Raw genomic sequence first — 13,882 nt, 5'->3', positions numbered from 1 at the left:
CTAGGGAGGGAGGGTTTGATCATGGAGTGGAACGCAGCCTCGGATAAACCTGGAAGGAATCAGTCTCAGATTAATTGAAATGCTAATACGCACAACAGTGTATACACTCCAAAGGTTCTCCCTGTGGCTGCCTTCCAGCGGAGCCGGGGTGTGTGTGCTCTGGCTGTCTGAGTCAATCAGCCGAGGTCCCGGCTCTGTTTCACACAGAGCGTGAAGGTGCGAGGTCTGTACCGCTGGCTAACTTCTCAAGCCCAATCTCTCACTTTTTGGTTTCTCACATTTTGCTCCCTTTTTGTTGGTACTTCTCTCACCCCATCTCTCCCCCCATTCCATCACCTGCTCCCTATCTTCTCCTCCCCTTCTACCACAATTCATCCAAGCTATCTTTTTCTTACGCTCCCTAAAGGGCTGATTATGGTTCCACTTTGACTCAACGCAACGACCCTGCAGATGCTTCGACGGCGTCGTGAACCTGTTTTGGTTCTGAGTCGGGTTTGAGTGAGCAGACCAATCACAGCCCTTGCTGCTGCGTCGCCTCGACGGAAGGTTACAATTTTTGGGAGCCGCATGTCAGGCCCTTGCGGTGGACGCAAGGAGAGTCTGCAAGGACGAAAGGGGTCCATAACCCCCTTGTGTTGTGTTGACGTGGAACCATAATCAGCCCTTTACTTCCTCCTGTCTATTTCCTCTTTCCTTGCCTCCGTCCCCTTCCCCCTTTCCCCCTCTCTGACCTGGCTATTTTTAGGCCGGCTGGGGTGGAGGGGTGGTGCGGGGGGGTGGTTTTAGAAGTCCCCTCACAGCCCCGGCCTAGGGTACAAGTAGAGGCTAGTCATACAACCGGTCAGTTTACCTCGGACGTTTACTTGGGTTAGGCTCCGCCTTCCAGTTAAATCTCGTTCATCAATCAGATCCGCTAAAGCTTTGAGGTTAGTTGATGCCCGGCTGCCAAATGTTTAAATGTCGTTTCCTACGTTCCTTAAGGGAATTTGGTATTCCCTCTGCTGTGTCGGGGGTGGGAGGGAGGGAATGGGGGAGTAGGTTTGCGTCCCGGGGCACTCCACTAGCTCGCCACAACGTTGTAGCACACACAAAACTTCCCCTGGAATTTTCCATTGCACCGTTGCCTGGGTAACGTTGGGAATGGCTAACAGCTGTTTGGTGTGTGTGTGTGTGTGTGTTCCCTTTCCAGTACAGGAAGCACATCTGTACGTTCTCATTAGATTCTAGAATCGTATAGAAACAAAGAGTGCACTCTTAATTTGGCGGAACGTTAACATTAATCCGGCTGAACGTATAAAATATTTGCATCATTCAATTGTTACTCCCATTCACTTTCAATTAACGAGGAACACATGAAGCACAAGGAGTCACTCTCCTCACCGCCGCACACTCCAACCTCAACACAACAATGGATCTTGCAGTTGTGTGCTTGAAGTAAGAGCATCTCCTCCCACCTCCACCAGGCTGACGTCCCCATCAGAAGCTTGGCAGCAGCGCATTGGCACACAATCGATAGAGCACTCCCATTGGCTCTCTAAGCTGCAAAAGGGATGTTTTTATGATGGATTGACTCACTTACTGTGCTTGAATTGTAGTTTTATTTAACTGTTTATATTTGATAGACAGCTTTTTGAACAGTTAATTAAAGCAAACATAATTGAAATTGTAGATCATCTTATTCTTTCAATAACCAATGTTGTTTCTCTTTTCATTGCTTTGTTTGGAGCTATGTCTAGAGGAGTAGCCTCATACTAAGGGGGCTTCTCTTGGCCTCCTCTCTCAGCTCCACATTGTATTTCACTTACCGTCATGGGATTGACATGACATGGTGAGTTCTGTGGCTGCTTGTGTGTCAAGATTGGCGTTAATTGGTTATTTTGGCCTCAGGGTTGGTTTATCTATTTATACCACACTAATCAACTGTTGAAATCGTGGTGTATGTGTGTGTGTGTGGTAACACTGAGTCCAGCCTGTGCATTAATACGACAGGGACACACCGCTATATCACATCACATTGCACATCACAAACACTTTTTTTTAATCGTTGGATCTGTGCGAAAAACTAATCAGAGTAAATGTTCAAATTCAATTAATATATAACAGCTATGGTTTAAACACATGGCAAAAATAACTGCTACCGGAGCTGAAGGAGAGGAGGGGGGGAGGGGCTCTGTAACCACACCACCCACTCACCAGTAACACCACCTCGTCCTTTCCCACCCCGCTGATTGCGTGAATATGCGCACCTGTTGTGTTTTGCTGCCTCAAGTCGAGGGGTATCACTTGGGTCTGCACAGTTCATATAAAACGTATTCATACTAGAAAAACATATTTGAATGATACACACAATAGCTTCCACGTATCCACAGAGAAGGACTCCCTTGCATTGCATCTTAGATGGTGACATGTTGCTCACTGGCGGAGAGAGATGAGCCTTTACTGGAGAAGAGAAGAGGGTCAGAAGCAGCCACAGACTGCAGAGCGAGATGTCAGAACCACAAGTTCCACTCACCAGAGCCACTCAGAAGTTTGCTTTACGGAGTATCCACACTAATTGCTGTTTGTTTGTGTTGTCATTTAGAAGTGGGCGATGATGCACACACACACGCACGCGCACAACCGCATTGTTTTGCTAGAGTGTGATTGCCGAAGTCCCTTCACACATGCAGCTGCCACGCCAATTATATCCCCCCTGGATAAATACGTGCAGGCACCTGCGACGGCAGACAGGCGATGCGACCGAGTGGCTGTTAGTCCTGTCAGGATGTAGTGATACAGTCCACTGTGTACAAGGTCAAACTCTCAGCTCAAAGCATTCAACACAACAACATGATGAGCTCTGCTGTGGGCCAATGTTTCCCTGTGGAGTTGAGCGTTAGCGTCGCCGCTACCCTAGCGTAGCGGACAGATTACAGTTCTGTTTAACGTTCTAAAACACACAGCTTTCTTTACGTCCGGAGCTATGTGCGTGTTTTATGGATTCAAAGCGCTGATCTCCTGTCTGTCGGCCGGCTATCATTGTGTGTTGACCATTTGAGGCAGACAGTGTGGCCCAGATGCCTCTCTTGGCCAGGGACGTTCACAACCATGTGAACAGTGTTGGAATCAGGCTCAGGGGGAGTGGAGTAGCGTTGCATCGGAGTACTGAAAGTGGTCAGAGTCGGCCGTAGAGGTGCATTGCTGGAGGTGAAAAGAGAGCCCTATAGATGTTTAATTCCTATTGGCTGGAAGACAAGTCCAAGCCTAATTCATGACAAGTGCCGGCCTAATTCATGTGCGGTTTATGAACAACAACATCCACAATACCTTTCACCTCCAGCAATGCACCTCTACTCTGACTCTGACCACTTTCATTACTCCGATGCATATTCTGGATGTTCATAAACTGTACATGAAATAGGCCGGCAATTGAATGACCAGTCGGTCACTTGGACTTGTCTTCCAGCCAGTCTGAAAGGCAGATCATCGCATACAAAATTAACATTCCGTAAACAGGGTTTAAATCGATTTAAGCAATGATATACACGCTGTCATCTGTACTACATGTTTGTGTATATTTTGAAGGTTTCTGTTGCTTTGTTCGGTGGACATTCAATGGTTTGTTTGTTGAAGGAAATAATAAAGATTTGTAGATCAGATCTGCTTACACCGGTGGCTCACCTCATCATCACTTCTTTTTACAGTGATGGAGGGCTGTGCTGACTCAATATTGAGGCATTCCCAGATGATACTGATAAGACAGACCCTACCACAACCTACAGCTGCTTCTGGCTGCTAGAGCATCAAACTACCACAGTTACCATGACTTGATAACGCTGTACTGTGCCACAGTGAGTCAGCGATTTCAAACAAGTTCCAATGCGTGATGAACATGGCGGAATAAGCGCTCAATGTAGTGTGTGTGAGTGGCAAAATACCCTCTCTGAGACTCTCACAATAATGAGGCTCTTCAGAGCCAACCAGAGGCAGTGTGAAAATACTCGGCTGAGAGCGAAAATTATTCCACAGGAAGAATCGTCCACAATCGTCCTCGCTGTGGAGGATAATGAGACAGACATCAGCCGCCTGGAAAGCCCGCAATTATGGCGTAGTTGAGCTCAACCAGGGCAGGATATGGCCACTTTATCCACCAAAGTGCACGACCAACGATGGAGGATGGAGAATTAGCAGGAACGGAGAGGTGTTGTTTTTTTTGCATATATTTGTCTCTCCGTAATCATTCCTAATGTTTTATTTGCTAGACGGAAAGAAAGGGGAGTCCAAATCGACATGAATTCTAACAATAGGTTGCTGACATTGAGACGTTAAGATTAAAGCTGTTACACCAAAACCACCGCCAAAACAGTAGATAAATGTCAGTTTAAAAAGAGGGCAAATTAAAAGATAAAGGACAGATGAAGAATAACGACATTAGGCATGTAGATAAAAGGCCAGAGGAGGGACGGAGAGGGGCTGACCTCCACGTCTCTCCTGGATCCTCCTGCTATCCTCAAGTGGGGCAACGTCTGAGGCACCAAACCTCCACGTCTCGTCTGTCGCCTTTTAATAGCGCCGCAGCCACCCATCCCGCCCTCCCTCTCTTCCTGTGTCTCTCCATCTCTCTTCCTCTGCCTGTCCCTCCCTCCTCTTCTTTCCTCCCTTATCTCTCTCCCTCTCTCTCTCCCTCTTTGTCTCTGCGCCTCCCACCCTCCCCTCCGGCCACGCCTCCATCTCTCTTTCTCCTAAGACATCACAAGCCTTCAATTACAGCTATTAGTGAAGCGGGGAGAAACCAAGTGTCTTCCAGAAGTTTCTTCATGGTATTTAACCAATAAGGAGACGCTCACAGGAGCTGCTCTGTCGGCTGTCTCCCTGCGATGCTAACTCCCTGCTACGCTCCCTCCCCTGGCAGCTTTAGCGGTATAAAGAGGCTGAACGTGGGCACCGGGGCTGACTTCAGAGTGTCAGAGCATAGGGGATGTAGGATAAAGTGCGTTCAAGTGTAAAGCAGAGAGTTTGTTATGGAGCACTTGGTCCAGTCTGATCCTGAGTGCTAGCGACCGCGGCACACTCGTAAGCTAGCAGGCAGAGCAGACCGTTCTGGTGGTTCCACTCGTTGTGTCACGGCTGAAATGTGCTTGGATCAATATTCCGGAGCTTTCTGTCTATTTCTGTCCGTCGACGTGAGGCCCAGGTATTTTCCTGTCTTTTTCAGAGATGGGAAAGTGGATTACGCTACTCTGTCCAATGCTTTCAAAAATGATAGAATTACAGCAAAATGAACAATCACTGCGACAATAATATCATGCTAATATTATTCGGCAATGAAGGGCAGATTCCCCACTGTGTCAATTTGACTATTCAGGCCTGTTTTATACCATCGCCTCACATCTAATCAAAACATTTCCCAATAGCTGAGGGCCTATTAGTTGGAGTAACCATACATTGACAACAATCAGTGGTGGACTCAGACTGTTTGAAGGGCAGGGGCGAAAAAATAAAAAGGGCACATTCTGCACAACATGGGGCACCACCAGCGTGCAAAAAGCTATGATGCATCATGTATGATGAAATAGTCCTCATCCTCAATAAGATTATACGGAAGAGGATTAGGGCCACACATAAGAAAAAAAATTGAGTTCTGATCTTATTCTCAGAATTCTGAAAACAAAGTCAGAGTTCTGACTATATTCTCATAATTCCATAGACTTCAAAGTCAGAATTCTGACTTTAATCTCTAGAAGGGCACTCATTAAGGCACGTTATCGAATTTTCTTGTTCTAGCGGGCACATCATCATAATTTGTTGTGTGAAGGGGCACCTTAGAGGCTCTTGAGGGCACTTTAGCGCACTTTTTCAACCATGGAGGCACAAGGGGGGGTGATTGCCCCCTGCCCCCCCCCCCCCCCCTGAGTCCGCCACTGACAACAATGGCTCTCTGACACATACACAAAGAGAACTTCTTAGCATTAACCCATGAATTACCCCTCGGTTATAAAGGGTACATCCAGTAACGAGGATAAGAGCAAAGGAAATCTCCCTTCATACTCACACTTTACCTTGGCCTGGTGGTGGGAGGGAGTAATGGCTGATCTTACAGATTAATATAGACAGCGGTGGTCTCATTTCGGATTTACACATGTATTTATTATTTATTTATTTTGGGATTTGATCCGTATCGGTTGGTCTGCCTGCAGGGACCATACAGCCCTCTCAGTGTCTGCTACCAGTCTGTTTTTAATCAAACACTATAGTTTTTCTCATTGGTTTAGTCAAACATCATTGATATTCTGGTCTGTTGAGTCCCCCACCTGTCTAGTTGGTTGGCTGAGGCACAAATAGGTCATGTCAAATCTAAACATATTCATGGAGAGCGTCCAGATCTAGATGTGGCTCATTAGAGGAGCAGACACAGCTGCTCACATGAGTGTTATTAGCAGTGGATATAGAGCTGATATGAAGAGCGTTGGGTCTGGTTAGGACTCTGTTGCTGGATGGCTGGGCTCTGGACGGAAGACGGACAATGCCTGAAAATGACAAACAATTAAGATTAACATTAAGTTGCGTTCCCCTAGCCTCCCTATGGTCCCCCAGTAGCTAAAAATTGCGTTAGGTGTAAACCGAGAAGTAGCTATCTTGCTCCGTCTTTGAAAAAAGGATAGCTGAAATGCTTTGATTTGGCTTCCGGCCCATATGACGTCATATGGGGCCATGTTACCTCCCCTTTCTCTGCTTGGCCCGCTCAGCGAATTTGGTCCGCCAATGAGACAATGAGCTAAAACACACACTGTAACGCTGGCCCCTGGGGCGGCCAGCGTTCAGCGGGCAGCGGGGCTCCAACGGACAATCCTGGGCAACAATCCTTTTCTCCTCCATGTCGCGGTTCCCAATTCCTTCTCAACCAACCCGACGCAGACAACCCCGGGTAACAATCGCGGGCAACAATCCCTTTCTCCTCCATTTCGCGGTTCAATCTGTACTTAATATTGACGTGGAAGTGGAAGAACCAGAGGCGTCTGAGAACCCGACGCAGTCGTTTGAGATTCATAATATCATCTGGAGGTGCAAACAGCTTTTGACCATGATAATATATATTATATTATATAGATATCTAAATATAATATGATAATCTTTAGATATAGACCTCCAGGACTCCCGCCGGAGCACCCGGAGTGTTCAGTGTTCCACTGTAAACACTAGCGCATGGTACCATGGCCACAAGCTGCTCAGGGCCACACCCCCACCCTCCACCTTGACCCGCCTCTAAAAACGGCACGTTTGTGGAGAGCTCATTGTGGGACTGGCTTGTAGTGGCTGTAACTCTGCACCAAGGCTGAATTTCTTGAACATCTTCAAGTACTGTATTAGGGGCCCACTAGCATGCCATGGGACCTTTAAACAACGTATCGCTAGCAAAATCTTCTTTTTTGAAAGGTCTGGATAATCACACCAGATATAGTAGAGTTATATTTATCATTTGAAGCGTTGAAACCAGTGGAAAGTGTCAGGGCTTGTGTCCAGGCCTGTCTCTTTGCACAGCTCTTAATGTGAGACTTGTTCAGTTTGTGGATGTGCTTAGTTTTACACACCGCCGTAATCGGCCCATAATGCACCTGGTGAAGCAATGCTGTGTCATATGGTCCGCCACTCTAAATGATGGCTCATACCTTTGTATTACACAGCCGAAAGACACACACACACTCACACACACACACACACACACACACACACACACACACACACACATATATATTACAGACGTACACAAACACACTACACTACGCACATTACATATTCATATGTAATGTCAGACTGGGGTCATATTTCGGTAATTACCTTAAGAGGTTTTTCAAAGGAGTTACGCCTCTCCTAGTGACCTCTGACCTGGGAAAACCTATGTTGACCCCTATACACACACACACACACACACACACACACACACACACACACACACAATGTTCTCAGTCACTTTATTACCTTAAGAGTTTGAGCATATGAGCGACACCTGTCCTGGTGACCTTTGACCTCCTCAACCTCAGGTCACACCCATACACACGCACACGTGACAGCTGTCCTGGGGGGCATTTGGAGATGGATGGGGGTGGCTAGCCCACCATCTTCTGCCCAGTGCCGGAGACCAAACGGGAATGCTCATGGATTAAGGAGTCCCATGTGCCCGATGTACAGTGTAGTCTGGGAATAGAGAGTGGACCACACGTCCATATAGTCATCCAAGCAAGAGCCTCTATTTATATGATCTCATATGATCTGAATGACTCATACGTCCAGAGCAGCAACCACTGTGATCACACTACTTAGCGGCCAAGTAGGGATATGTTTAGAGGCTCTGATGTTTGATGACCTGTTTCTTTAATATTGTGTTCTATATCCCCTAAAAACTCATCTACTCTTTTAGTTGATTAGGTGTTGTTCGGACCTCTGAACGTTTTAGTCAGTGGGTCAACCTATCTTTCACCAATGGTGTAGAAGAATCTGAGCTGCTGAACTTCCCAAACAAAACAACACAACATTGAGTTGATATAAATGAATGGTACTGATAGTGAAATATAGAAGAACGAATGGTAGAGCAGGAGGCTAGGACAGTCTAGTTTTTGGATGTTTTAAAGGTTTGGGGTTTGAACCCTTATTACTGCTGTCTGTCCACATTTCATCTTTGAGCACGAGGGCCAACCTCACCAAATTCACTCAGTCACTTTGGATACAAGCTAAATAGTAGAAATGAAACAGTTATGTTTCCACCAGGCTCGGTTTCACTTGGACTCCACTCATTCCCAGCTTGTTGGTGGAAGGCTGCTGCAGTCCAGAAGCTCAGCCCTTTAGGGGGCTTGACTACTCCCTGCTTCCTTCCCTCTTTCCTTCCTTCTAGTTTAGCCCTGCTAGTTAGTGAGCGAATGAGGGAGAGAGAGCCGGAGCAAGGGAGAGAGAATTAAGCAGTTGGGGTGGGGGGTGGGGGGAGAGAGAGGTGGAGGGAGTGAGAGAGAGACACAGAGCACAGGAGAGAGAGAGACAGAGAGAGGAGGGGGTGAGGGAGTGAGGGAGGGAGCAGTGTTAGGACGGGACGCGGCGTAATGATGCTATCTCATTTTTCCACCTCCTCGCTCCAAGTTTCCATTCTCTCACAAAGATGTTTTGATTGTTTATTTTCTTTCCCACCCCCCCGCCCCGTCATTTTGTTGAAACTCTCCTGGTGTGTGTGTGTGTGTGTGTGTGTGTGTGTGTGTGTGTGTGTTAATGTATGTGTTTGTCCCCCAGTCTAATTGTTTTTCAAGACCACTGTGTTGTAATAGTCAGAATGACTCTTGGTTCAAGCTATCGCAGGGCATTCAGTGTACAGGTCTTCCACACAGTTCAGTCCAGTTCTTTGTTGCCTGTCCCTGCTCCTCCCATCTCTTCCCCACTGACAGACCATCAATCAGGGTTGGGTAATAAACGAGGGACACAATTATGTAAAACACGTGCACCGTTTATGTGATGTCATTAGCATCACGGCGTGTGATAAAGTGACCCACGTTAGGTTTTTCATTAAAGAACAGAAACAAGGTGATATTTTACCCATGTGTAGGGAGGAATTGACTATCAGTGAAGCTGTATAAATAAAAACCATGTGTGTCATGGAACTGTCAGCCCTATTTTACACACCAACGGCATGCAGAAACATCCCCGTCCTATTTCACTTAACACACACGCACACACACACACACACACACATGCACTCATGCACGCATGCACGCACGCATGCACGCACGCATGCACGCACACACACACATACTCACACTCCTCTCTCATTGAACACCTGTTGCTGTAACTCGCCACCCTTAAGGACCAATGGACTCGTTTTGACCTAATGACAAGCAGTGAACTCGACACACACACACGCACGCGCGTGCGCACGCACGCACGCACGCACACACACTTACACACACACACACACACACACACACACATGCACTTAACCTCAACTTGACCCAGCCGGCTTCAGGCGTTAGCTTCAGGCATTAGTTAGCATTAGCATACGGGCTCAGAATGTGTTGACTGCTGAACGGCTCTGACGTTAGCCTAGTTACCCCAGTGTCTTCAGCTTTCCGCGTGTGCTCGTATGTGATTTATAAGAGTGCGTTTTTTCCTTCGTACGCCGGTTAACGGGAGCAAGTGGTTTGGGCAGATATGTGCTGACGTCGCACAGGCACTGCTATATCCGCTTTCTGCCACCAGGCATCAGCCCCCTTTTAAAGAAGGCTAAATATACACACCTGCGCGCCTGTTCCGTCGCCCATTCCTGGTCCCCCTTCCTCACATTACACCCACTTTTTCTAAATAAGACAACATGGACATGGACAGGCGGTTCGTTTGCCAAAGGGCCCTGCGGCAGTCCTGAGGCGTGAGGCGGTGAAATCCCTCCGTGGGAGGCGGGGGGGGGGGGGGCTGGGAAGTTCATTTTCTTTATGGAACTTGTCATGTATATTTTATGGGCCTCTGTTGCTCGGCTTGACTCTGGGTGATGTATGTGTTGAGAGTATAGGAGGGTGTAGGCAGGCGATGCTCTGGGGTTTTGTTGTTTTAAGAGGACGGTTAAAGGATATAGTTTACATGAACTGTAGAGTAGTTTAGCATTTTAATTATTGCACGTTGTTGAAATCGTTAGCGCACACACGCACACACACAAACGAACACTCGCACAAAAACGCACTAAAATCACCCACCGCAGATAACAAATGCTGTGTTCAAAAGTATACTTTGGTAAAGTGATTTACTTAATTGAAATATGATTAAAAATAGATTTATGTAATGCTTTTGAGGTTGTGATTTATATTGCTATGCATATAGATTAGTATTTTGGTTGTTTGGCTAATCCAATTATGTGTGTGTTTGTTCTTCTCAGGATCAAAGAATGGGTGGACCAGATGCAGAAGGACCTGATTTCATTAACAGACACAGCCAGCGGCATGGACAGCCTAATACAGGTAAATATAATCATCTCTCCCTCCATCGCTGTATCGGTCTCTCTCTATATATATATCTCTGTCGTCCTCTCTCTCTCTGGTCTTGCACTGGTCTCTCTGACTGTCTCTTGTTCTCTCTCTCTCACTCACTCACTCACTCACTTGTACGTGTACACACCCAAACGCTTGGATATTTCAATGCAATTTAGTCTATTTTTTATATATATATATATATATATATATATATATATATATATATATATATATATATATATATATATGTGTAGATATATATATATATGTGTGTAGATATATATATATATATATATATATATATATGTGTAGATGACCTGTATGCATCTTCACATAATCCGGTTGAATACTCACTGCCTTTGCCCAGTCGGTGTATCTGGAGTACAGCAGCCTCTCGCGTTGAAGCATGAAGCATTTTCCTATTACAACCTATACACATTAGTGTCAAACTGTACACACACGCCCACACACACACACACACAAATACACACACACACACACACACACACACACACACACACACACACACACAGACTTACTCTCACACACACGCTGACTGACTGACACCAAGACACACACACACACACACATACATACATACACACGCACGCGCTGAGTGACATGCTGACTGATGCTCAGGCACACACTGACGCTCACACACACGGACACAAACAGAGGTGGACCCCTGCGGTGCAATATGACACGTTCCCGACATACATTGGTTCTGAGTGATGTGTTCCTGGTTCTCTTCTTCCATGTCTTCTCACAAGACACGCGGGCACTCAGCCAACACAGGGAGGTCATTACACGACATTAGGAAACGCATCTCTCATTTTGATTTGACGCGCCTAAAAATACCGTCATGGGCACAGTGGTTTGAAGCGTGTATCGCTTTTTATGTGATCTCCACATGCAAGGATCAGCTAGTAAATGTATCAGTTTTCAGTTGATCAGTTTATATAGTATTTATAACTCTCGATGCAGCTTATTACAGCATATTACTTTCAAACGCCCAAATACAAATGTAAGCGTTTGGACAAGAATGATCCATTGACAGCATATTGCATTTCCATGCTACCATTTTCACCCAGATTTACCAGATTAAATCTACAGATTTAAGTGCCTATGATGATTAGATGCATTACGTGCTATTGTCTTGTCGTCTTTACTATAGCTTTAGCCGATAACACCAAGTGATCGCAACCTGCAGATGTACAGTATGTGCAACGGCACAGAAAACCTTGTGCACAGTGCAGCCGCGACTTGGCCTCTTTCTGCTCAGAACGGTTTCCTTAAAACTGCACATGTGCGTGACGACACCCCCGAGCCTGGGCTCACTGGACGCACTGCTTAAGGTCATAGGGGCTCCTCCGGATAACCACGCAACATGCTTTGAATATTGCTCTCCAACCAAACGTGGCGTCTCAACCCCGGATCTTGTGAGCATGCGCCTGAGCACGTGCACATGAGTGCTCTGCGCTCCAATGCTGACAGCTCGGACAGCCCCGCCAAGCCCTCGGGCCGCCAAATAATTGGCTTTTTGTGTTTCTTATGGCCGCGGCGTATCGTAGAGAAGAGTAAACACAACAGTTAGTGGTCCAGCTTATGTAAGCTGACCCGGAGATCTCCACAGCAGGCACACGCAGGGTGGAGCTTTCTGATGGTTTCCCCATGAAGCCATTGCTCCCAGTAATGGATGCATTCTGTCCACCGCCAAAACCGCTTGATTAGCCTGCACATGTTTTGCATGTAATTTTTTCTATTTACTATTTCGTAAGTTTATATTTTTCAGCGGCTTATACATCACGTACATGTATCTTTTATACAGCGTGTCATTTATGAGCAGGTTTGGGGTCATTTGAAGCCTCACACGTAGTGATCGACCCATATATCAGCCGGTATCGGACGATTTTTTATTTTGGCATGGTTTACAGACAGTTCAATAAATGTTCCTTTTTTAAATTGAGACTTGTAACATTTGTTATCATCATTGTGTCATTTTTATGATGTAAATTGAGGGAGCAAAAGCAGTATCGGCTCCAAATATCGGCTCAAGAAAATCGGTATCGGCGTATCGGCCATCGGCTAAGGCTGATGAAGAAAAATCTGTATTGTATCGGCCCTAAAAAATCCATATCAGTCGATCCCTACTCACAATGGTGTACTGCGACAAAGTCCTGTCAGGCTGACCTCTGACCTGTGTGTTTCTGTCCCTGATTCCAGAGTTACCACAACCACAGAGACCGCTTCAAGGTGGAGTCCAACAACCCCGTCCAACTGGTGGCCAAGGCAGCGGAGAACATCGAGAGGCTGCTGGTTAACCGCTCCCGGGCACTCAAGGTAGATCCCTAGTAGAGTCGCTCAAAGGGCTGAGCAGTGCTTTTCATGTTGGTGTTTTATGTGTCTGGCTTAAATCTGTCTTCGCTGTAAGCCGTGCGATCAAAGGTTGTTTTTGAATCTATGATTGGAGCCAACAAATCTACATTTCTGTATATTTTCACCTTGGACCTTTTTTATAAGGAAAGAGGTTGGATAATCTTTTGTGATTCAGCCTTATGATTTTGCCAAAGAACCACATTTTCTTTGTATTTAAAACACAACCGTAAGCTGTTGCTATTTTATGTCACGGATTTCAGCTAGTTTTGTTTAAGGTTAGCGTTATAAATGTCTTTATGTTCTAGGTATGGTGAAGGGTTTTGTGTGGTTAACTTCAGGCTAGGATCATGGCAAGCTCATCTCGCTCAGCCTCCATTGTGAGGTGAAGCGTTTTGTATTAACTACAGTGCAGGATCATTGAAAGCTGATCTCGTTCAGCCTCCATTGTCAGCGACAGAAGGCCCGTGGGCGGTCTGTTTTCCATTGCCTTGTATTGAGATTTTCCAGGATGGGGAATCTGCGAAGGCATCAAC

General features: G+C 46.2%; 1 protein-coding gene across 1 annotated transcript in view; it reads left to right on the top strand.

The window, feature by feature from the left end:
• The window catches only part of LOC311363346 (voltage-dependent calcium channel subunit alpha-2/delta-1-like), a 57,351-nt gene that overhangs the window by 3,419 nt on the left and 40,050 nt on the right, over positions 1 to 13,882 (top strand). The window contains 2 exon segments of the mRNA XM_084483295.1: positions 10,880 to 10,961; positions 13,197 to 13,313. Coding sequence (XP_084339421.1) covers positions 10,880 to 10,961; positions 13,197 to 13,313 — 199 coding nt within the window.

Source organism: Micromesistius poutassou, assembly GCF_964030765.1.
Source record: "Micromesistius poutassou genome assembly, chromosome: 18".
Classification (NCBI taxonomy): domain Eukaryota; kingdom Metazoa; phylum Chordata; class Actinopteri; order Gadiformes; family Gadidae; genus Micromesistius; species Micromesistius poutassou.
Note: the sequence above shows the minus strand (reverse complement) of the source record. Positions and strands in the feature narration are given on the sequence as shown.